The sequence below is a fragment of the Ovis aries genome, chromosome 13 (genome assembly GCF_016772045.2).
Source record: "Ovis aries strain OAR_USU_Benz2616 breed Rambouillet chromosome 13, ARS-UI_Ramb_v3.0, whole genome shotgun sequence".
NCBI classification, from domain to species: domain Eukaryota; kingdom Metazoa; phylum Chordata; class Mammalia; order Artiodactyla; family Bovidae; genus Ovis; species Ovis aries.
In genome coordinates this window covers 61801360-61826792 of record NC_056066.1, presented here as the reverse complement: position 1 = coordinate 61826792, position 25433 = coordinate 61801360, and the positions used below count along the sequence as shown (strand labels likewise).

General features: G+C 50.3%; 1 protein-coding gene across 10 annotated transcripts in view; it reads right to left on the bottom strand.

The window, feature by feature from the left end:
• The window catches only part of DNMT3B (DNA methyltransferase 3 beta), a 34332-nt gene extending 10202 nt beyond the window's left edge, over window positions 1-24130 (bottom strand). For 2 of the 10 annotated variants that reach the window (XM_042230025.2, XM_060397704.1), the window contains exons 1-13: window positions 24077-24130; window positions 11875-12055; window positions 11053-11114; window positions 9489-9596; window positions 8472-8597; window positions 7593-7802; window positions 6452-6610; window positions 4647-4754; window positions 3661-3805; window positions 1904-2029; window positions 1734-1778; window positions 520-599; window positions 115-227 (exon numbers count right to left, since the gene is read on the bottom strand). In XM_042230025.2, the coding sequence (XP_042085959.1) occupies window positions 115-227; window positions 520-599; window positions 1734-1778; window positions 1904-2029; window positions 3661-3805; window positions 4647-4754; window positions 6452-6610; window positions 7593-7802; window positions 8472-8597; window positions 9489-9596; window positions 11053-11114; window positions 11875-12049 (1457 nt within the window). In that variant the 5' untranslated portion in view covers window positions 12050-12055; window positions 24077-24130. Of the gene's footprint in view, window positions 1-114; window positions 228-519; window positions 600-1733; window positions 1779-1903; window positions 2030-3660; window positions 3806-4646; window positions 4755-6451; window positions 6611-7592; window positions 7803-8471; window positions 8598-9488; window positions 9597-11052; window positions 11115-11874; window positions 12056-12220; window positions 12710-24076 lie in introns of those variants that run through there. The other 8 variants (XM_060397703.1, XM_060397706.1, XM_060397705.1 and 5 more) reach the window with 7 other exon arrangements.
• Between the last annotated feature and the right edge of the window lie 1303 nt (window positions 24131-25433).

Below are 25433 nucleotides of genomic sequence, written 5' to 3'. Positions count from 1 at the left end.
AAGCACTTCAAGGACAGGCCCCCGCAGAATAATTCTGGCTCTGTGCCCTGGCTCCCGCTCAGCGAGGAGCCAGTGCCCAGGCCTGGATCCCGTCCGGGGAGCCCTGCGGCTCACCGGCAGCAGCTCGTGTTGCTGCACAGGAGCAGCTCACGGCCCTCGCAGCACACGGTGCAGTACGACTGGTAGCCGTCGTCGTCGTACATGTAGAAGAGCTCGAGGAAGCGGTCCTGGCAGCAGAGAGAGACGCCTGTGAAGTCGGAGGCTGGGCACAGCCAGCCAAGTCCAGCAGGCTCGTCGGCCCTCGGACGCAGCCACACAACAGGTCGCTAGTGGCTTGGTGCTCTTTACAGGGACAACTGGCCTGGGTCTGCAGGCCAGCACCCCTGGGAGGCAAGGGTAGGGTGATCAGCTCCCCTAGGACCTTTCCTGCTGCCTACTCGGGAGGCTTTTTTTGAGGAAGTACGGGAAGTCACAGAGCAGGCAAGGAGCGGGAAAGTTCAGGGCGGGGATTGGACTTACCCGGCATGTCTGGCAGAGCCCACCCTCAAACAGAGGATGGAAGGACACGGGGTTTTTCCTACCACAGGACAAACAGCTATCTGTAAGAAAGACAAGGCCGCTGCTAAAGCCTTGGGTGTCACTGCGCTTTACTCCATGCTAGGATTATGTAACGATTTGTCTCTGGAACCATCCTCGATCCCACATGGAGACGGCTAAATCAACAGCTCCAAGCAGAAGGTCCCACAAGACAGGTAAAGGACTGGCCCAGAAGGAAGCCGCGGGGCTTGGGGCAGGTGGGGGGGGGGGTGGACCTGGGTGTGCAGGGAGGAAAGAACAAGCAGCTGCATCAGCAGAGCCTTATGCTTGGAGAGTCTGGCGTGAAAGTCTTTAGAGACTCTTCACAGACCGGGACTTCTGAGGAAACTGCAGTCGTGCCAATTTGCCGGTTGTCAAGGATAGGACTTGACTGTGACCAATCCTACACACAGCCTATAATCTGTGATTTCAAGAGCCGGGGTCCTTTTCCTACTAGGCTTTCCTGCCTCATGTCCCATCAGCGGGTCTTACAGGTCTGCCCAAGTGGGCTGGGCCTATCGAATACCAAGGACCCTCACCCCACGCCCATCCAGGAAGCAGACAGATGGCTGAAGGGGTCTTTAGGGCTGGGGAAGATCATGGTCCAGGTCCCGAGGATTGTCAGGCTCTGCCCCCAACGTGGGCTTCCTGCATCAGCAGCTGTGCCGTTTTCTGACCCTGAAGTGACCAGCCACTTCATATGGTGACTAAAGGACATGGGGGTGAGGATGCAACAGACAGCCTTCCTCACACATTCCGAGACCCAACAGAAGTGTACTGGGTTCCCAGCCAAGGCAAAGGAACCAGAGCTGGTTTGAGAATGACAGTCTTCCACCTCTGAGCCAGTTGCAGTGCTTGTTCGGGGGCTAACGAGGCCACAGATCGTGGTTTCAGGTTTGTGACGCTCCTGGTCCAAGCGTCATTTCCTTACTGTCCCCAAGCATCCTTCCTGCTCACCGACCTTAGGAATCATCCTCAGTGAAAATCAGGCAACTCAATTCTAAGTAGCACCTGAGTAAGGTAGGTGTCCACACCTCACCCTGAGGTCAAGGCAGAGTTTGGGGCTAACCTCTGCAGGACAGGGCAGACCAGCAGCACTGGAGCACTAGCTGGGAGCACCACCAAGGAAGGGAAGCCAGCAAGGGAGAGGGCGTTACCTTCCAGATTGCCTTTGTTGCTGGCAACATCCGAAGCCATTTGTTCTGTTGAGAAAAGACAAGGTGAAGAGAAAAGATAAGGTTAGAGAGCCTTGTGCTGGGTGTTCCCCCCTCCTACCCACAACCAACTGAGGATGGATGGGCCCCCAGCCTCCCTGCCCCACAGTCACCTCGACTCTGGTCCTCCTCTCCTCGGTCTTTGCCGTTGTTATAACAATTTGTCTTGAGGCGCTTGGGCGGGGGGCAGTAGTCAGAGGTGGCTGAGTCGTCAGCTGTGCGTCTCCGCGTCTTATTCTCTGTGAAAGGTGAGGAGAAGGCAGCCGCGGCTGGGTGGGAGGAGGGTGCTGGAAGCACAGGACCCTGTGTGCTAGGCCTGGGTGCCAGCTGCATCTGGCTGTAACCGCTGGGTGTCACATGGCCCTTCTATGGACAACTTGGATGAGGATGATGTTATCTGAAACTCACGTACCTAACCCATGTACAGGGCCTTAAACAGCTATAGGTGCAAAAGCATCCTCTAGATCCAGCATGAGGGAAGTAGACACAGCTCAGTCTACAGATGCAACCAACTCTGCCCAAGATCTCTGATCAGCTGAAAGCCACAGATAGCTACTGAGAACTGGCAGTCTCACCAGTGTGACTGAGGAACTGTGTTTTAATTTAATTCTGATGCAAATTTTAAAACTTTTGATAGATCCCATTAACTAGTCCATTTGGAACAAGTCGGACATTGGTGAAAACACAGATCAACTGTTTGTAATGGAAACTCAGTGTCCCAGTTGAGATGTTCTAAGACACTTAAAGCAAGATATTGACAAGAGGACCATCATTTTTTTATACTAAATGCTGAAACAGATTAAGTGTATGATCAATATTAATTTAAGCTTTTTGATGTGGCTACTAAAAAACACTGAATTATGTTAGGCGGCTACTGTTTTTATTTCTATAAATTCTATTTTTATTCAATCTACACAGTATAATCTATTAAGGGACATGGTTTAATTTGACTCTATCCCTAGGAGAGAAAATTACACAGCCATTAATATCATAAGGACACTTTAGTGAAAAAATGACATTTAACAGTGCTTATACCATAAATATTGAGAAATGAAGGGAAAAGTAGAAATCCAACCAGTGTACAGAAAGAGCTGGAAGGACGTGCACACCCAACCAGTCACCTGGAAGACAGCTGTGAGGGTTGGAGGGAAAAGGTGAAAGTTCAGGGTGACTTGTAAACATATTTGATTCTTTTCAGAGTACTTTATGTGCAAACAGATTGAAAGAAAGTGCAGAGAAAAGAGTACATAGTCAAAAGATGGTGAAGGAATACCGTGTTTCCTGGCTTCTAAGTTCCTACTGCCTGTACGACGAACCTTCGACTTATTAACCACTTTTTTGGGGGGAGGGACAAAACAGAACAGAAAACATGGCGTTAAATGGAAGGGTGAGGAGACATTCTGGATTTCTGGAGAGAAACAGGAAAGCAGCTGCCTAAACATGGCACTGCGATATTGGTCAACTTGAGGATGGATGGTGCCCCTTTCTAAATGGAGGTGACCTAGATTTGGGGTGTTTTGAGGGTTTTTTAAAACACTGTCCTAGTTTTCTCCAATATGCAAAGCTTAATTTTTTCCCCTTAAAAAAAATAAATAAGGTGCTAGTGAACATTCCACCGTGACTCTGTTTACTGAAGCTTTCAGAACAGATTCAATCTCAATTATCTGTACTTGACCGTCTAGCAGGAAAAGTGGCCAGTGAAACTAGAAATGTTTGGGCTGTTTTTTGGGAAAAAACTAACTTAGTCAGCCAGGGATAACTGACTGCTGGAAAGCCGGGGTGAAGTGAGAGGCAGCAGGCGTGACTGTGCCACCCAAGGGTGCTCTCACCAGCAGTGTGGCAGGGGAGTGCCACAGGGCGTCATTCATACCTGGTTGCTTGTTGTTAGGTTTGAGACCCTCGACCCCTGTGGGCTTAAAGCCTCCATGGGCCCACTCCAACATGGGCTTCAGCTGATCTTCCAGTGAGTCTCCAGGGCTGCTGGGGAATGTCTTGCCAGCCCGGATCCTGGCTTTCTGCCGAGACAGAGATAGAATCTGATAAACAGGCGGGGTGGGTATTTGCCTGGCTTACCCCACCCAGGGACTCCCCTTGCTGGGGCCTCATTCCCCTTCACACTGGGCCCTTCATAGCCAGACAGCTGTCCTGAGCTGTGGTATGTGACAGGGAGGGAGGAGCAGGGACAGGCCACGAAGAAGCGTTCAATCTCCCTGCAGAGGCACCAAATATGATCTCCTCCCTGTAGAGAAATGGAGTGGTCAGGCCAGAATTAGCTGGGCCACTCTTAGCTGCAGGAGAAGTATCAGTCAGCGTTGTTTCATGGTCTCTGAGAAAGGTGTGGAGGTGAAGCCTTAATGTCTAATTAAGCCTAGTGCTTGGTCTCACACATGCGGGACAGATGACACTGATCACTGCAAATCCAAGAGAAGGTAGAGGAAGGACAGAGCCTGACGGTTCCCATGGACAAGGGGAGGAAGCAGCTGACCTCAGCAGCTGCATAATCTTGGCCTTTTGAACAAGCTCTGGAAAAACTTGCTCACTAATGCTAATATCGCCGCTCACTAATGCTGATATTGCCTCTTACTTCCCAGGGGTCCTCCTTCCTCATTCAGAGGGCAATTCAGACAGACATCAGTGGGACACAGGGGCAGCACTGGGAAATTATGGACAGTCTCAGACCCCTTCCTTCCCTTCTCAGCATGCCCCTTTAGAACGCTATCTTTTAATCTCTTCCGCTGGTTGCCCAGGTCCCCTCCAAGTCATTCTTGGCCACACTGTGGATTGAGTTGGCTTTCTGTATGTTCCTTGCTTTAATCCCATTCTTGGGGCCAGGCTAGCCACCCACTGCCAAGTTACCTCCAGAGCATGGTACATGGCCTTCCTGTAAGAGACCAGCTTATTGAAGGTCGCCAGGTTAAAGTGCTGGCTGAACAATCCCAATGCCACCAACTTATCTGCTGGAATCTAGAAGAGAAAGTTGTCATCAACATCCACCCACAGCCTATATCTGGGGTGCCCTGGACTTCTCATGAGTTTATCTCTGAGGATCAAGTTCACCGATATTTTAAGAGCGAATGACCTAAATAGTCCCTGGTGTGGCCCCCGTGCAGCTCAGTTTTACAATTTTCCATGGGTGCTCCAACTTTCAAAGGGTTTGATACATGTTCTAACCTCCTTCCTAAGCATAACAAATAGCTATGATTACTATTTACTATTTATTTCAGCCATTTATTAAGTGAGCTAAGGGATGGGATTAGAGAATAGTACATGGCACAGAGTTAAGCTCTTTTTAGTAACTATGATTTGTTGATACATGAATTCAACTGGGGCTAATGATCTCAAAGTCTCATTCCCACGTCCCCAGGTCATGCATGAACCATTCAGGCTGCCAATGAGATGAAACCAGGCATTCAGGTTTCAGAGCTCAAGAGACACGTAATGTCTCATTCTCCCCAGTGATGGCACTCATGATCACCTCTATTTACATTTCTAAGCCTGATCACCCATAGGGGTGTCACCACCACTGATGAAAAGAAACTGCAGTTCAACCATTTTGCATGGAAATTCAGGTGCCACCGCAAGGCCAAACTGTTTCAATACAGCCTACAGCCTAAGCACCAGGCCCCTTATTGCAATTACACCCTGTAATGCTAAGACAACAGCATCTCAGTAGAATCAGATATGGTTGTGCTAAGCACATTTTATGTCTCACTTGCCAAAGAAATTACAAACCCTCCATGTTTCTTTTCATTTCATTTCACACAAGTCTTTGCCCACTTTCTTGCAATTAGATGCTTCAGGGCACAGGCCCCAGATATTTGTCCTTTGGCTCCCCCTGCTGGCCAGGGAGGAACTCTACATATGAACTTTCCCTATCAGGGAGACTATTGTTACCCATTGAGAACAATGTTGCTAATGGGAAAGATTCAATGAGAAAATCAGAGTTTCAACTTACTAGCTGGTTCTTCATTCTCACACCTGTCTCCATCCCTGCCAACCTGCCAACTTGTTCTTCAGCTAACCTCTGGACACACTGGATGTTCCTCACCTAACCTCTGGACACACTTTAGCTCTGGATGAGCTAAAAACAACATCACAGGAAAAGTATTGTTCCTTGCGTTCTAGTCAAAACCTGGAGTCTAAGAAGATGTCTTAAAAGGTGGAAGAATCAAATCAACCTGATTCATCCCTAACACAGATTCTCAATAAGATGAGCTTTAAATGGCTAATATCAAAATCAAGAAACGCTGAAATCTCCAAAGAACTTTCCCATAACTGTCACCAAGCGACCCTGGATTCATCTCTAAGCCCAGCCAGGGATGTCCCGGACCCCAGGGCTAAATGATAAGTCAGAGACCTCCCTCCTTCCTATCTTTTTCTGGCTTCTCAAATGGAATACTTAGAGAGTATTTTCCCAGGTGGCCACTCTTGCCCTTCAGAACCTATACTGGTGACTCTGTCACAGAGAAATAAACCGGAGGCCAAGTGGCCATGAATCAGAGCTCTGGGCTGGTGTGAGCCCTGGACACACGGAGTCACTGAGCCACATCCATCGCAGAGAGCAGGCTGTTATGTCAAAGGGCAACTGGAAAAGTAAGGGAAGGAAACCCTGGCTCTGTCCATAAGCCCATTAAGTAAGGCCCATCTCATCCTGGACTCACCTCGGAGAACTTGCCATCACCAAACCACTGGACCCACCGCATGCCAGACATCGCCTGCCGCTTGGAGGTGGCCTTCCAGGACACCACCATGGCAGGCCACCAGGAGAAACCCTTGATCTTTCCCCACACAAGATCTCCTATTCCAAACTCTTTCCCATCCTGCAAGAAGAAAAACCACAGGAACGAAATCGCAGTGAGATCGACTGGCTGGACTGAGGAAAAGCCTTCCCTGTCCCACCAGCCCTGATGGGCATTGCCTCAGAATCCAGCACAGGGCTTCCGGCAAGTGCAGGCAGAGTTCCTCAGGAAGTTCCCTATCCCTCCAACACTTCCTGGTTGAAAACTCAGGAGAATTGCTTGAAAATAAGGAGCATAGGATGGGCAGGTTTGGTTGCATGACAAGAACATGAGCTTTTATAGGTTGGACCTACAGTATGTCACCTGTAATATCTGACCTAGTATCTGGGAAACATGTTAAACTGCAAAGTCAAAAAAACAAAAAACAAAACTGAAAACTCATACGAAGAATCGAGTAAAAGCCCTGGATATTCCCACAGGCCATAAAATGGGATAGTACAAGTCGTTAGAATGTAAAAAAAAAAAAAAAAAATTGGCCATTTGCACGTAAAAAGCTTGCCGTAAAAGGGGAGATGCCCATGGAATCATGGAAGCTATTAAAATGCATTAAGATCTACTCTGAAGTCATGTACTTGGAAAGCAGATTTATACACGATATGTGTACATAGAGTAACACATATGTAGCAAAGCCTGAGTGAAGCCAGCAAGCTCAGCTGGTTGGTGATGAACAAAACCTGATGGAGTAGACACGGAAGTGAGGTAACTTCAGTTCTTAAGTTAAAGAAGCCAATCAAAAATTGTGTGTATACACACACCTGATGAATAGAATTGTGGATTATCTGTGTATATACATTTCTAAGTACAAAGATATGATGTTCAGAAAAACTTCGGAGGCAAACTAATCTGGTGTCTGAGTCAATGTCGAGATAAGGATACAGGAAGGGCCACTTGACAAATGGGAAATGCACTTGGAGAATGAATCAATTATTGTGATGAAAGTGACAAAAAGTCTTAAGTCACCTCTGGGTAACTTTTCGCTGCATTCAGCCCTTCCCAGCGGTACCTGATACTCGGTGCTGTCTGCATCTCTGCCCTCTACGTCCAGCTGCGAGGACTCCATGCTCTCCTGCTGGCTGTCCTGGGCCAGGCGGGTATAGGGCGTGCTGCTGCCCTGCGGCACCACATCCTCGTCTGTGAGGTCGATGGTGAGGTAGGGGCTGGCAGGGGACGGCCACGGCGTGCCTGCAGAGGATCCTGTCCTTCGCCTCAGGGACTGTGAACACAAGGACGCAGAGCATGGGCCACAGCAGACCGGGGCGGGGTGGGGGGCGGGAGGGCAGTGGCCAGAGCCAGAGGTGCACCCAACTGCTTCTCAGTCAAGCAGGAGTGAAGCAGAGTGAAGACATAAGTTAACAGAACAGAGACCAACAGGGACAGTTTTCCAGGAACAAGTAAGTGTCCCATAAGTGGGGAGAGAAAACAACTTCCGGAAGAACAAGGACAGAATTAAGGACCAAGACAGGATAACAAGTGATGCTCAGAGCGGGCTTCCTGGTGCCTAGCCCTGACGTAGGAGTTGAGAGTTGCTGTAACCCATGGGGTTGCCTCTAGAAGAGTCACTGAAGATACTAAGGAGACAAGACAGTTCTGAAATCAGTGTTTTCAGCTTATTCTTAGGAAGTGTAATGACCCAGTTCACAGGGAATTCTTGCACTTCCCACCAGGGTTCTGTCTAGGGATTAGGCCAGGAGAGAAGTCTTCAGCCTTAGGAAGAGCTTAGCCAGCTCCCAGGAGAGAAAGGAAAGGCAGGAACCTGAAAGGAGAGGAGTGAAGAAAGGAAGCAGGTTATATAAATAGCAGCCACTTGGTGTGCTGAGAGGGGCAGAGTCTCCAGTTAAGAGCCTGGGCGGGGGGTAGGGATCTGAGCATCCGGGGAACCAACCCTGGTAGTTGAGAACTCCACGGGGGATTCATCCACGTGGCTGCGGCCCTGCCGGCCTCGGGTGGAACGTAGGGAGGGCCTGTGCCTCTCCCGGTTGGAGGTACTGCTGTTATTTCGGGTTCGGACCTGGAAGCAAGAGAGGATAAGCACAAGGCCTTTGGTGAATGGAGGCTGGAGGCTCAGCCCGTGGGCCCAGAGAACTAGACTTGAGAGGCCACCTCAGGCCAACAGGAGTGAAGGCGGTGGTTGACTCACTCTGGTCTGCTAACTTCCCACCCCTGAATTCCCTAGTGAGAGAGGAGTAAGGGGGCAGCGTGGCTGGCAGGGCTGCCTGACAATCCACAGCAGGTCCTACTTGGCCTCGTACAGCTGAAACTGGCACCTGCAAATTGAACTGACAAAATCCACATTTATTCTCAAAGACTTCTTTCCTGCAAGCATTATTATCATTGTTGCATTCTTCAAGATAGAGGCGAACTCCCTTAGGCTTTCTTCTCAAAAAGGCATGAACTTGAGTGTTTGCAGACCGTGTTCAAATCCTGCACACAAGAGTTAATGCTTAACCATGGGTAAACTACTGGCATTTTCTGTCATCTGTGAAAACAGGCCGATAGACATCACGTGCTGGATAGGATTATCAATGGCACACGCCATGGTTACCAAGAGTCAGTCTGCTTCCTAACAGCAGGCTGGGTGACCGTAAGCAATAACTGCCTTCCCATTTCCAGACTTTTTAGTCATAGAATCCACCTACAGAAGCAACTTGGTCCCAAAGGTAACTGGCTGGCACTGGAACCATCCACCTGTAAACTATACCCCTGGGCACTTCTTAGAATGCTCCCCAGAAAAGTAGAGACCTGCCATGTGAAAACCATCTCAATCATAATTAATGAGGTTTGCTGTCACTTTCTAATTTCAGAACATTTGTTCAAAGTTCCTCCAGGGAGATCCTAGACAAGGCATTTAATGCAGGCATGTGTGTGTTTGAAGTACCTCAGCTCAGGGGTAGACACTTACAGCTGGGCTTTCAGACCGAGTCCTGGTTTCCCGGAAGAGCTTTGGCATCACTGGAGTGTCGGAGCCATCCCCGTCTTCTCCGTTGCCACCTCCATCACCCGTCAGGTCCTTTATAAATGAAAAATTATGAATTTTAGATGTCATATAACCAAGATAGTTTAAAAATGAAGAGTCAGTCATATTGAAAACAATATTGGTCTGAGTAGACTTTAAAAGATCTGCAACCTCATATTGTTCAAAAGATTTTACAGGTATGGGCACAAAAGGCTTCACGATGCCCTTTGCATTGACACCTTTTCTTTGGTTTTCTAATTCCACTGGGGTTTCTCCTGAATTCAAAAATCATCATTTCATGGTTAGACTAACTGCTGTACCCAGCAGGGAGACCTGGTGAGTTTCCACAATCAACAGCGTCTGGGGGAAACAGGCTTGAGGAAGATGCTTCCTGACATAATGGCCAAGAAGAAATGGCACGAGTCCTGTGTCAAATACACATCCCGAGCTGCCCACCGAACTCAACAAAAACTCAGCACAAGAGTCAGAGAGGCGGGGCGCAGTCCGATGTCCGGCCAGAGTGTTAAGAACTTGACTTTTCCCTTGCCAACTAAGGTCTTGAGTGGGTCCGGTCCTCTCTTTAAAACTGGCACAATGGTTCTTCCCTTATAGCACAACAGAGTTATAGTGAGAATCAAGTAATGCATGCTTGCCAAGGCAGGGCACAGAGGAAGTTCCAAGAGGTCAGAACAGCTGTTCTGAGTCTCTGTTCCAGTGCTGTCCCTACCAGGTCCCCTCAGCTCCTGATCCTCATTATCTGGGTGCCCACGCGTGGTCCTCCATGAGGACAAGACAAGCCGTATGAGGGGGAGTTCTCATTGTCTACAACTTTCAACCGTGACTCTGTCCCCAATGCCTGATACGGACCTGAATTAACAAAACTCTAATATGATTCATAGGAAAACAGAAGGCATAAATAGTGTCATGAGTTTAAAAAAAAAAAAACATGGAAAAGCTACAACTTGGAAAAAACTAATCAAGTAGAAACCTTGACATTGCCCATTGGTAAAAGATATTTCAGTGATAGTTGAAAATCCCCTAATAAGGTAGGCAAGTTCTTTCCAAAAGGAAAAAATAAAATCCTTGAGGCCACAGGGCCATACAATCTTACTGTCAAACCACACACAGGTATATTACAAGACATAAAATCATACATTCATTTTACTCATGAATAGATGTTAAATTCTAAAGTAGATCCAATTTAAAACATACCATGAGCAAGCTGGATTCCTTTCAGGGGTAAAAAAAATTCTGTTACAGTAGAAATTTATCAGTTCAATTGATCATCCAGATTGAGAAAAACATTCATTTCAAAAACTCAGCATGTGACAGCAGCAAACGTCACTTTACCTGAGGTTGTTCTAAGTCTTCTGTGTACCTGGCAGTGTTCAAATTCCTCATTCATCAAGTACTTGCTGGCCATCAGTTTAAGTGGGCCTCAGGTTCCCTACTTAATATGCAAATCATAGAGTTCCCCTGAATCCCAGAAATGTGACCCCAGAACCAGTACCTGAGTATAACTTAGCAGGCTGGAGACCTCCCTCTTGGACAGTCGTGAGCTTGATCTGCGGCCTGGAAGAAGGCGGAACCAGAGTCTCTTGTGAAGAAGGGGCTCTCCTGGTCTCCCTAAACCCAGTGACATCCTCAGGGGTTAAATCCTAGCCCTTGAACAGTTCCTTCCTATGCTGCCCAAATCAGTGGCCACTAACTCCACTAAAGGAGCAAGCCAGTGCCTGCCAGCGCAGCCACATTAAGTGCTCGCATGTGGCTCCTTGCGGTCATGTGAACGGTGCAGAAAGAGAACACTTTCACCCTCTAGGAAGTTCTATGGGAAGGCCTAGCTTGAAGAGTTCTCTTGACAGCAGGATGAGACAATACAGGGGTTTCCAAACCAGCTGGGCCAGAAAATCTCAGCAGGGAGGATCCCAGGTGATGTGATCTCAGCGCAGCAGAGAGCAGGGGAAGAGAGAGAGGCTGGGACTGGCAACAAGCCTGAGATGCTCGCTGCCTCTTCTTTTCTTCCCAGAAAAATGACAGGCCCAGGTGCAAGGGGAGAAGGCTGTCCCCATAGAAGTGTCAAACACCCCAGTCTACCTATGCTGTGTCCACCCCCTTATCTGGAACAGAAGGGCTCATTGGCTTGGGGTCACCTACTCTGTCCCAGTGGAGGTGACAGGAGAAAGGGAGCAGCTCTTCCCTGCCCTGGGGCTGGGGCAGGGGTCGTCAGAGCCCAGACTCCCACAGCCCGCCTTGCGCCTGCTCGGGGGCCTTGTCCCAGCTGTGGTCCACTGTGACCGCCCTCCTCACCCCTCCTCCCCACAGGCCACGCCACCTCTGCCACCTCTGCCACCTCGGATCTCAGGGGTGCTGATGGCCTCCAGGATCGGGGGTGAGGGCGCATCCTTGGAGTCCGAAGACTGGTCGCTGCAGCCCCCATTGGTGAGGATGGAGTCTTCCCTCCTGCTGGCGTCCTCCTCTCCGTTGAGTTGTCTGGTGTCTGCCTTCATTGTTTCCTGTAGGAAGGCCAGAGTGAGGAGGGCAGCAGAGATGCAAGGGTGGAAGGGCGCAGTGTGCCCCTAAACCTCTGCCAATGTCAGCAAGTCCTCAGGCCAAGAGAGGGCCTGGGAGTGATTCTCAGGACCCCACCCAGGCCGCCCCCCATAGCCTGCCCCCCTCACCAAACTCGGAGGCTCAGGACTTGGTTCCATGTGGCCACTCGACCCGAAGGCTCAGCAGCCAGCACCCAGGACAGAGGAGGGGGCTGGGCCGTGGTCTGAGGCTCAGGCTGTTCTGTGCAATTAGCCGGCCACTTCAAACAATGCCATCTAAGGCCGGCCTGCCTGCCGCCAGCCTTGGTCCCCTCTGCCCCTGGCGCGCTCTCCCTGCCCAGTCTCTGCAGGGCCTCGGGAAGTCAGTGCATTATTTTCCCTCCTGACCCCTTTGTTTGCTCTCTCCCTTCCCCTCAATCTCCAGGTCCTCTTCCCACCGTCCCCTCCTCCCCCACAGAACAGCTTCTCTCCTCTCCATGGCAGCACAAGCCCCGCCCCATCACAACCTCCGGGGCCCATTGGTCTGCTGGCCTGTCGCTCACTCTCCTCCTCCCTTACCAGCTGGGGCTCAGAGTCCCAAGTTCCCAAGAAGGGAAGGAATGGAGGAGACACAGGGGGAAGGACTAGGATGGGTTAACCAGGGACATGTTACCCATCTGCTCCAACCCCACCCCACCTCTGGGCCTTTGCCTCCCCACCCCTGCCCACCCTGGTAACTGCATCATCACTAGGCTATTAAGCTAAGACCAGCTCCAGCCAGGTCTTCAGGCATGCATTGGAAGGCTGTGTGACCCTTGACCTGGCCCTACTGCCTGCAACATGTTGGCCTCAAGAACATGTACCTTACTCTCATTTATTCCTCCTAATGTGATTTTGGGCCCATTTTGTAGAACAGGAAAACTGACCCACAGACCATGTCAATCTTCAACATCAAAAATAAAAACCTCACATGTAAGAGGAAGGGTGAAGCCCAAATGGAGGTGAAGTATTTGGTGCCACAGGAACCCTGCTTGTGAAGTTTCCCCAGCAAACAGCTGCCTATGGGCGTTGAGCCCTCCTGGCCCGTATTCCCTTTCTTGGAGACAGACTCACCACATAGTACCCAAAAATCCAAACAAGCCTCTCAGGTGACCTTCCAGAAGCGTCATCTAGGCTACAGAGCTGTGAGCTGCAGTGGGGATGCTGCCAGCACACCCACCAGGGGGCGCTGTGGGGCTCAGTGATCAACTTCTCAGTGCACCACCACCACCACCACCCCACCCCCCGACCCCCACCCCCACCCCCGCACCACCCGGGCAGGTATGCAATGTCCTATGGATTCTTAATTCCACCCTGGGCATCAGTCCATCCCCCAGGTGTGGGTAGACCTCTGATGCTCCTGCAGAATTCTCAGGCACCTACTAAATTAGGATCAACATTTTCACAGGATCCCTGGGTAGTCTATACGCAAGTTAAAGAAACCCTGCCTTGGAATTCCCTGGCAGTCCAGTGGTTAGTTCTTTCACTGTGGAGCTTGGGGTTTGACCAAGATTCTGCAAGCTGGATTCTGAGCAGTTCAATGAAAAGGGAAAAAAAAAATACTGCCTGGGTCACAAATGCATACACTGACACAGAGCATTTAACTAACCCATGCGGTCCAGAGTGTGCAGGTTCACAGTTCCTGGTGTTATTTTCTCTCAATACATATTAAGGAATCTCACCAGCCCCAAGGAAAAGGAGGAATGCCTAACCCAGCCTGATTAACTGCTTCTCTAGCCCTTTTACTCTCAAGCCCTGACCCGGAAGAACAGGTTGTCTGACCCCATAGCCAGCTCCTGAGTCCAAGTGGCCAGTGTCTCAGGAAAACTGCTGGAGAGTGGTTCAGAGTAATCATTAATTTCCAGTGTTTTGCCTCAGGCCAAACCAGTGAACTAAGTAACATGGATGGCCTGGCAGAGGGTGGGAAACTTGGCCATGGGGTGGTTCCACAGGGAGCTCTGGGGAGCGGAGAGGGCAGACTGAAGACAGCGCTTCAGTCAGGAGCGGGTAGCAGGTCAGAGGCTGAAATCAAGGGACAAGGCTTCCTTCCCTCTTATGAGGGGCTCAGAGTTCCCTCAGACAGTCCCCACCTGGGTCAACAGGAATCTCTCTCCTAGACAGACCCATTTAGAGCCTGCAGCCCGGAGCAGACAGCGATTAACTATGATTAACCACCTCAGGCTCCCCTGGGGCCTCAGCAGTGCCAACTTGTCTGCCAGCCCGCTAGAGGGATGGACAGGTGAGCAGAGCTCCTTCCCAAAGCCAGATCTCAACAGTCAGGAAAAATTCTGCCCCTAGAACCAAACCCACAGGGACTGGAGGAAGATTTCAGGGAAGGAAACCAACCTGCTCTATGACCAACTACCTGGGTGCGCTGGGGTGAGCTAGGTAGGTAAAATATTCTTACTTCCAGTGGCATCATTCAATGTGATTTCATTAAAAGTTCCTTCCCTGTAGTTTTCACCACCCAGAATTTGCAATGACAGTAGATTCCTGGGTTGGGAAGATCAGCTGGAGAAGGGCTAGGCTGCCCATTCCAGTATTCCTGGGCTTCCCTGGTGGCTCAGCTGCTAAAGAATCCACCTGCAATGTGGGAGCCCTGGGTTCAATCCCTGGGTTGGGAAGATCTCCTGGAGTAGGGAGCCTACTACCCACGCCAGTATTCTGACCCGGAGGACTCTATGGACTGTATAATCCACGGGGTCGCAAAGAGTCGGACACGGCTGTGCAACTTTCGCTTTCACTTCACTAGTTACAACACACACACACACACACACACACACACACACACCAGAGTCCAGAACTGGCCAGATTTAAAGATGCCCAGCTCGGTTCCTCGACACTCTACACACATTATATATCTCCTCCACATTATACACATGACCCGAACACCTGCAGGCATGTGCTACTGTTAGGCCCTCAACCTAGAAGCCCTATCACATATTCAGATTTCAGAAACCACAGGTCAAAACAAGGAAGGCTTCTCTCAAAGGCTTCCATAAGTAATCATCTGGCCTTCATGAAGATCCACAAATCTTGATCATTTTTCTCAGTATTTACTCCCATATGCCAGGCACCCTTGTGCTTTACCTGTATGAATTCACTTAATCCTTACATACCATTAATATTATCCCTGTATAACAGATGAGCAAACTGAGGTTAGGCAACATAATACGTACTCACTCAAAAGAATGCTCCCAGGGAACTTAAACAAGAAGGCATGAATTTTAACTACCTGCTTTTGGCAACAGGAAGATATTAGCACCAGGGATTGGTTTGTAATGGTAGATAATACATCTCCCTCATGAAGTTGTTTGGCTTCTAATGAGCCAAAATTGGCATTTCCCAGATAATGTGGCCCCCAGCACAAGCCAGCTCCTTTATCTAGAGGGATCCCAATCCTGAGTGGTGGCAGATTCCCCAGGGATTTTCCCAGAGGGGCTGACATACCAGCTCCAGGACACTTGCCACTTGGCTGTTAGCATGTCCCAGGCCCCTCCTGTCTGCTAAGGGTGGAACTGACACCTCTTAACCCCCACCCCAACCCGAGGCAAGTCCTCTCATCAACCTGCCCTCAACAGACTCAAATGAATTAAGTCACCCAGCAAAGTGGCAGTGCCAAACTCATGCCCAGGCAATCCAGGGCACGTGCCTGGAACTGTTGTGCCTGAGATGAGTTATGAACAATGCACCATTCGTTCCAGGAGCTTCGGGAGCTGTATGGCTGAGGGACTTACACCAGCTGAGTATTCACCATCACAGGAGGTGGTGGTCCAACCTCGAGATGCAGGTGAACTCTGACTCTTTCCCAGAGGCTGGGGTCCAGCATGTGACTTCGGGATGGTCAGCGGTGCCGGGTGGGCTCACAGGCAAGGTCCCCCCTGCAAGACCCTGCCTCATTAGTGCAGGATGCTTGTGTCCTGACTGAACCAGGTCAGACGTGTCCAAATGCAATGTGGCAGACAGAAGGGTGGGTAGCACCCCCAATTAGACTCAGGGAGGAGGAGGCCCAGGGACTCCCCGCAACCCAGCTATAAACCTGAGAAGTGATGTCATTCATTTCCTCCAGGCTGGTACCAGCAGCAGAGCTATTTCCTGGCACTCTGTAAATGTTAATTGCATTAATTAAACTTACAGTGCAGGAAGGGGGTGATGGCGGGCTTGATGGCAAGGTTAGCGGAGGAGGACCTTGGGCATCCCTGACCGACTCTGTCCACCCAGGGTTTAGAGATTTGTAAAGCAAAAAAGGGAGAGAAAGGGTGAAAGACATTCCCACCTCCCCTATTTAAAAAGTTCCTCCTTGGCCTGTGGGAGGGGAATCGACTCCTGACTCCTCCCCTTGAACTGCTCAAGTATTCTTTGCTGTTTCCCAAAATGGCTGAGATAGAGCACTCAGCATGTACCGCAAAAGAGTTAGTTACTCTTATGATCCCCATTCTGTAGATGAGGAAGCAAGCTCAGAGGAAACAGATAAGCAGTTTCCTTAATGAGGTTCCCAGAGTGACTGAGTGATGGAGACAGAGGCCTTAGTCCAGGAGGCAGATCTTAAAGACATCATGAAACAATGCAGTAAGCAGTTTTTAGGTTTAAACAGTTTAAAAAGTTTAAGGCCAGGGAGGGACAGCTCACCCAGGTGAGTGGGGAGAAGGGAGGCAGTGGAGACAGTACAGACAAAGTCAAGGAGGACAGAAACAGCTGTCCCCCTGGCTGGGGACAGAGCACAGGGTCCCAGTTCCCTATGCCTGATCAGGAATCTCCAGTAAATTTCATAAAAAAGATCAGGTTCACAGGGAAACAGGAAGAAAATGTCCTCACTGTCCTTCCTTCTCAAGCCTCATTCATACAGCCTAGGCAATGAAGTGACCTCATCTGATTCCGTAGATGGTTGGTGCTACAGATCCCAAAGCAGATGGCAAAACCTTAAAACCTGGAGATTACTCAGTCTCGTGTGCTTTTGTGCCAGATTTCCCGGCTTAGGCTCACAAGGGGATGCATCCCTTCATCCATGATGACTCAAGTTTGGAGAATTTTTCAGTGCCTCCGGATCAAGGCTACATGCACCACTGTCATTGTATGATAATAGTTGGGCCTGGGCATATTTATCAGAATCATCGTAAGGACTGACTCCAGTAGTCAGTCTGGGCAAGTATGAGAAAAGCTGGCTATGAAGATGTTCCAGTAGTCAGTCTGGGCAAGTAAGAGAAAATCTGGCTATGAAGATGTTCCTTGCAACATTGCTCATTAATAGCAAAATTATAGAGAAACATCAGTACCTCTGGATATTTGTCAATAGACTGTAATAAAATTATATACCATTACCCTTGAGATAATTTACAGGAAAACCTAGGAACTTACAGAAAGATCTGAAATGAGAGCTTCAACTAGAGTTTGGAGCCAAACTTTTTACCCTATGGAAACAAGTTGCAAGCAACTAGCCCCTTCCGCCTACAAGTTATTTGAGAAGCCCTAGGAAGGTCATGCAGATGAAGACAGGGAACCCATGGGTCACCCAAAATGCCACGTGGGGCATCCTAAGGCCGAGGATTTGGGAGCTGCTATACCCACTCCTGTGGCCTTGTACCCCTAGGCAAAATCCAGCTGAAGTGTCCTCTGCCCTCTTCCCAGGGGAATGGAGAAAGGAGACCGCTATCCTCAGTCACTCCCTCAGCTCTGGCCCTCGCAGCAGCCTGCACCTGTTGCTACTGCCATTGCCTAAAACCTCAGCCCATCCACATACCAGTGCTGTGGGGATATTGATTCAGTATTGAAGATGGCAATCTGACAGTATGACCTCAAGTGCCAAGTGTCCATATCCTGTTATACAGGAATTCTACTGCTAGGAATCCACTCAGCACAAAGTTCTTCCCAAAACCTGTGGAAAGACTGGCACTGCCTTCATTGTCAAAGGAAAAGCTACCAACAAATGATCAATGGGAGACTGTCTAAATTACATGCAGCCACACTGGGGAGACCACTGAGAGACAAAGAATAGGGCAGCTGTTTCTAGATGAAACCATGCAAAGTGAAAAGGTCCACCTAACAATACAATCGCATTTAATCGGTTACTGTGTACATTAAGCCATGTTCCTCCAGCATTTTTTCTTTAACTTCTCAGCAAGGTAGCCTGTGGAAGAACAGACAACCATATCTATCTCCATGTGACTTTTACAATCAAAAAGCCAACTTTAAAATGTCACTTTTTAAAACGACCATTTAAGTTTAGTCAATCTGAAGTTTTTTTGAATGATATAAGGTAGAGCTCTCAATTTTCTCTATAAGGAAAGTCAGACATACAATGACTAGTATGACCCAACTCCACCTCTTCTATATGGTTCCCCTATATACATGGGATGTTTCTGGTTTCACTTCTCTTTTTGGTATTTAGCCCCTGCCACCTCTTTTAATCATGATACATTTACAATAAATGCTCGTATCTGCTTGGACAAGCCTGCCAACCTTAAAGTTTCATTGATTTTCTTGATTTCACCCATACCTGTGTGTACATTTGCTCAGAACTGTCCATATCCTATTGTGCAGGTACATGCTGCCTCCCTGGTAACCTAGAAAATCCCTGAGGACAGTACCTGCCCATCCAGGCATCCCGTCTAACACTGCACATCTGTGTCCCAGGTGAGGTTTCCTTCTGCTCACCTGCAGTATCTCCTCCGGTTCCAGTGCTTCAGCTACAGGACACCCAGGCTTGTCCAGGGCCTCCTTTGGGTGTCACCCAGCACACATTCACGTGCCCCAGGACCATGCTGGCTGCTGGGAACATCCACCAGGAAGGCACCATCCCTTCTCCAGGAGCTGAAGGGCAGTGGAAGGCCCTCACTCTGGCCCTAGCAGGCCCATTTGCAACTGGAAGCAAATGCAACTGGAAATAAATGCTGCTTAGGAAGCCCCATTAACCTCAGAAGGTGGAAGTACAGGAAAGGATGAAGAAATAGGTAGGTAATGACTTCACCCAGGCTGCAACATAAGAGACCTGACTCAGGAAAAATTAATGCCAGACTGAGAACTCCCCGGTCCCTTTTCTAGCTGCCAGATCTGTACCACTGGGCAGGGACGATCCCTCTCCTCCAGGGAATGGGGAATAAGACATACCAATATCAGAGAGCTACCTTCAGATTTTGGGAGACCCAGAGACAAATTCCAGTCCATGTCCCACACAGTAAGCCTCCAGTTTTAAATCCTTCTGAACACAGTTCAAAACTAAAATATGGAAAACAAAAACAGCAACAACAAAAAAAGACACTCAGAAATATTGGATGGAGCTCTACACACTAAAATTAAAACAAGGGGATAAAGGATGTGTCCAAAAACAAGATGAAGACACCATTACAAAAGAAATTCTTAAGACAGGAACTCTTCAAAACACAAAAAAGCTGAGGACACCAGAAAGCAGAACTAAGGACAGATGGCCAAAATGCCACCAGGCCAGGAGGGGCCGCATCTGATGAGTTGTAACAGAGCACAAAAAACAAGGAGTGTGATAGCTCAAGGAAATGTATTCCCTCGACTTTAGGATAGGAGCCCTCAGTGACACTGAGCCCTTCTCCTCCCGTACCAGCTCCTCATACACACCTGGTCAGCATCATCTGTCCCTGAGAGGAAATTAATTGGTTAAGAACATTTCCCCATGACCTCTCCCACCCATCAGTTCTTAACAATGCATTTCTAATTTCCTGCTCATAATTTCGCGATGACTAATGCTCTACCCACAAATTTCATAGACTATCAAAGGCCATTTTCTAGAAGATCTAAGTATGTCCCCTGTGTCAAAAAACTGAAAGGCTGTGGAGGGGAGCAGGGAGGGTAGGGCACAGTCCAGAGACCGTGTCCTTTGAATGGAAAAATCTCTGCAGGGCTTCCCTGGTGGCTCAGTGGTAAAGAATCTGCCTGCCAATGCAGGACACTCAGGTTCAATCACTGGTCTGGGAAGATCCCACAGGGCAACTAAGCCCATTGTGCCCCAACTATTGAGTCTGTGCTTGAGTCACAAGCCCTACTACTACTACTAAAGTCCGCCCTCTAGAGCCACTGTAATGAGAAACCCACACACTACCAACTAGAGAAGAGTGCCCACTAGCCACAATAGAGAGAAGCCCACACAGCAAGGACCCAGAACAACCAAAAATAAAATATTTATATATATATACATATATATATATGGAGAAAAAATTACTCTGAAAAAAGAGAAAAACTTCTGCAGGTGAAGTTATTTAGAAAAACTTGGTCAGGCTGAGCTGAGAAATGAGCAGAGGCCAATGGTTCTCTAAAAGGTCCTCCCATCCACTTGGGGAGCTGGCCCCCAAGATGACCACAGTGCCCTGGGAAACCTCGCCAATGAAGGGCATTTCCTCACCACGCTGCACTTGCCCTGGGTTCTTGTCTTTTTGCTTAGGATGGACTGTTGCTCCTCTCTACACTTTCTCCACTTCTAGAAGAAACTGAGAGGGCCCCTAGATGAAAGTAAAACATTGATTACCTTGGGACTGTGAGATTACAGGCCATGATCTGTTTTTTCTTTGCATCTGAAGATGGCAAATTTGATTTTCATTTGTATCAAACACGATGAAAATCCTTTTGATGAAATATTATAATTCCCTACACAAAACAGATCCTCCTCACTTTTTGCTTATTTGTTCAGGAATGCCATCTAGGACTGTTTCTCTCAGCAAGTAAATTACGACCACTAGCCATCATCTCAATATTGACTACACAATGTGACATTTATTAAGTCCTCATTATGTACACTTTTTAATAGGATCTCAACTGACTTCAACATCCCCTTAACTGGCCAACAATGCATCCCCATTTTACAGATGGAGCAACTGCGGCTCAGGTCACTAGCTTATAAATGTAGTGAGTTCGATATAAATCCTGATTTAATTTGGCAGCCCAGACTGCATGTATGTTGATTCTAATGACTAACATGACCTACAACATACCAGACTTTTTATAATATCTCGGGGCCCCCACCTAACTTATTTTGAAAATGGCCTAAGGCCTAAAAGGATCCCATTTCATCCTCCTACCAACTCTACTAGGGTGTGTATACCTTCACTCACTTTACATACAGGTATTAATCAGCACAGGGGCTCCACGTGCGGGCTCCCTCTGCATTCACCAGGCCACTTCCCTCCATCCACAGCCAGATACATCTGAACACCTGGACTTGGCTTTTCCCCTTCTGGAGGATCACTCTTGTCCTGGGATAGTGGCAGACGTTAAAGTTCTGTAAAGCACTAATCAGCAGGCTGCCGAAGTACCTGCATCTCTCCATCAGCGGCAAATTTTTGACCTGTGAGAACGTGAGCCCATTGCTTTACAAAGAGGGTGCTGACATGAGGAATTCTGTACTCCTGCAGCCCTGATCTGCCATGAAAGTGAAAAAAAAAAAAAAAAAAAAAAACTACCCTAAGTTCATGATTTTAAAACTCAGCACCAAGAGTGTGCCTGTACTTCTGGAGGGTTGGGGTGAAGCACTTGCCATGGTGTCACACCAAGCGGCCTTTCAGATTTAGCGCGATCATCTCAGGTGAAATGGAAAAGTATCTGAGCCTGGAGGGACAGCGGGCAGGAGAGCTGGTCTGAGATAAAGGAGTTAGTCCCGGAGAAGTTTTTCTGGGAAGAACTTACCCAAACCCTCCATCAAGGAGCTTGGGACTACAGTATGAGAAAGGGAGACAGGCCCCTCTGGGTTGCAGGCCCCACATGGCAGGAGGAAAGGAAGGAGGGCAAGCAGCCTCTGGCAGCCCCACCTCCCTGGCTCCTCCCCTTCACCCCCTGCAACTCCCAAATACCCTCCTACCCTCCCTACAAACTGCAGGGGTTGGAGGTACCGCTTATGGCTTTAAGGAGCAGGATGAAGCCAGCCCTAACCCTAGCCCTTTTGTCTCAGCCTTCTCCACCCTAACAGAGAAAAGTAAAGGCTCTCCCTTAGTTCTGCACCCTCAAGGCAGGTCCCAAACTTGGGTGGGGGTGTAAAAATGACCCCAATCCATAAAACAAAAACCTGCTCCTTTCAAAAAGGAACAAAGGCACCCTTTCCTGCCAACTCCCAAATCGAGGACAATGATTTGGAAAATCTTCCATAGCTGAGGAGTACCTTGGTGGGAGGGAGGAAAGGAGGGGATGGCAGAGTTGGCCTGCATCCTCCCCAATTCTCATTAATGGCCACCCTAAAAAGAGGGGCTAATGGTTACTACAGTACCATTCACTACCTGCTATACCAAGCACTAAAGTACTGAGTCCTAACCCAAGCCTAATGTGATAGGAATTATCACATCATCTGAGGAACACAGAGGGTTAGAGTTTAAATTGTGTAAAACTGGTTTCCTTCTTACCCAACTTGGTTTTAGTATGACTGTTCCTATTTCACAGATGTAATAATGCAGAGGGCCACAGATTAACATGGACAGACTTAAACACATGCCAAAGATCTATGCATCCCCCTTAAAGGAAGCAGCCTACTTATCCCACATGATAGATAAGGAGTGGCAAGACTTTATTGGGGGATTACTGTATGCCAGCCCTATAAAATAGGTAGCATCATCTCAAAGCTGGAAAAACCAAGCCTGCACCTGGGGATTCCAATGGCTGGGGTGCAAGAAGTCACAGCAGTCCTGGTGGAGAACAGAGGCAGGTCAGTGTCCTGGATCCTGGAAATGTGGGCCCCGGCAGGGATCTGGCTCCCTAAAACAACTGCCACCAGTTCGCCAAAACTCAACAGCATCCAGAAATCAGGAGGCAGAAAATCACACATCATAACCTTGTCCTTAATTCTCTTTAATGCATACGCCTCTCAGCTCGGGGTGGGGAAGCACTAGGGCCCAGCCAGCCTCTTTCAGCCTGGGAGGTAAGTGAAGGAGGCAGCGTGGACAACCTGGCCTGGGCCCAGAACTCCTGCAGCCCTTCCCTGCCACAGGTGAGTGACTCCAGCAGGAAAACCCAGGCCGAGGAGCAACTCTGTTGCTAACTTGCTACCTCTGCCGGCTCTTCCCCGACTTCCACTTTCTCTTCTTGAAAGTGGGACTCAAAACCCACCCACCCGCGGCAAACAATCCCACTGGGCACCGAGGTAGCGCTGGAGGTTTTCAGGCCTCAGTTTGCAAGTTTACGAAGTGGGACCAGCCTGACTCTTGGAAGAGGGGGAAAAATGGAAAGTGAGGCCCCAGGGCAGGCAGCGTGGCTGGGCAGGGAGGCGCCGCACCGGGTCGGCTCCTTCCCAACCAGGTGTGCACAAGCGTGAAGGCAGCCTCTCCTGAGGGCATCCCCGCAACCCAGCCGCACCTCGGTCTCCGTAGGTACCCTAGGGAGGACCCCGCGAGCCCGCCCCTCTGGCACACGCCCCTGGGAAGCGCACACATACCGGTCCACCTGCTCTCCCGCGCCCATCCACTATCTCTCCCCTGTACTTGGGAGGGAGAAAGAAAAAAAAAAAAAAAAGGCCCTCGGCTGAACCCCCAGGTCCAAGTCGTAAAGGAAGGACGCTCGTCTCCTCGACAGAACTCTCTTCTGCTCTGTCCCCCTTCCCAAGTAGGCTCCCTCTCTAACCGAGGCCAGGTAAGAATACCCCTGTTTCACTAACTCCAGTTCTCTCCAGTAGGAGACCTCCCCTCGGCTCTAGACCCCGGGAAGGCCGCCCGGCGCCCTCCCTGGGGACGATCCTCTCTCCTCTGGGTCTCCTGAGCACCTCAAGTATCCCTTCAACTCGTATCCCTGTAAGACACATGTCTTCCCCGTCGCCAATTTTATCCTCATTGCCCATTTCCCCGCAGTAAGATCAGAGACTTCTCCTCCCCAACCATGCCCGGTCTCCAGCCGCACGGGAGCCGCCTCCCCAGGACGTCCCGGAACGGGATTCCCTCCCTGCGGTGGCAGGACCCCTCCACGGTCCCTTCCCCCACCAGCCCACGGAACCCTCGGGCTGGCAAGCCTCCCCGGGGGCCACGGGGCGCTCACCTGCCGAGAGCCTGGCTCGGGCGCGGCTCCGCGGGTCGAGCCGCGGGTTCGGACAGGCGGGCGGGAGGCCGGCGGGCGGCCGCGCAGGGCGCTCGGCTCGCGAATCTCCGGCGCCGATCGCCGAGCTACGTTTACTTGAGTCACTTAACCCCCGCGCTGCCGGCCGGGGGCGGCCGCCCGCTCGTCTGCCTGCCTGCCTGCCTGCCTGCCAGTGAGCCGGTGGCGTCCGTCGGGGGGCGCTCGGGGCGTCCACGCGGGCTGCGGCAGCCGGGCTAGGGAGGGGGTGCGGCTGCTGCGAGGAAGCGGCACGGGCAGGACCCGGCAGCTGGAGTGGGTGGGGAGGGGGCGGTGCCGAGTCCCCTTGTAACCCCGGCCCGGCACTCGCCCCGCCCCCGCCCGGGGGCGCCCCTGCCGCAGCCACTCAGAGCAGGGCCTCGGGCGCGGGGGGCGGGGGGCGGGGACGAGGGAAATTTGAAATCGCTCTGGAGCCTCCCCTCCGCCCCTCCTCCACAGGCGCCGCCTCCCGGGCCCACCCCCACCCCCACACAGACCCTGGTCGGTTAAATCTCCCCCCGGATAACAGGCCCGTCTTGGGGACCCCGCAGACGTCCCCCAACTCTCGAGACTCCTCCCGGGGCCCCTCTTCCCCGATCCCCACGCCGACCCCGGACACGCGGGCGGGTCTAGATGCCGGGGGCCCAGGGAAGGAAGAACCCCGCCCCCCTCCCCAGATCACACAGCAGCCGGGTCTCCCCTTTACCCCAACTCCCGGCCGCAAGGCCACCTGGGCGCTGCGGTGCCCCCGCGGGTCAGTCAACCCGCTCTGGACCCTCGGACTAGTCCCTTCTCCCTTCCTCCCACCCTGCTGGGCCTTTGTCGGCCATCTTGAGAGGATGGGAGGGAGCGCGGAGGAGCCAAGGTAGTTAGGTCCCTGGCTGGCTTCTGGGTTACAGTTGGCATTCCTTGAAGAAGCCCCACTCTGTTAGCAGGTCTTGATGGCCTCTGCCCTTTAAGGGACATTATGTGTCAGTCGCTCAGTCTTGTCCGACTCTCTGTGACCCCATGGACTGTAGCCCGCCAGGCTCCTCTGTCCAAGGGATTCTCCAGGCAAGAGTACTGGAGTGGGTTGCCGTTTCTTTCTCCAAAAGGGGCATTGAACTGTTGGAAAACAGCACTTCCTAATATTTTCCATACCTGGCATCTACACTTACTTATCTGCCTATTTTTGTGTTAGTCTGCAATGCAGGAGGCCTGGGTTGGGAAGATCCCCTAGAGGAGGGTATGGCAACCCACTCTAGTATTCTTGCCTGGAGAATCCCCATGGACAGAGGAGCCTGGTGGGCTACAGTCCATGGGG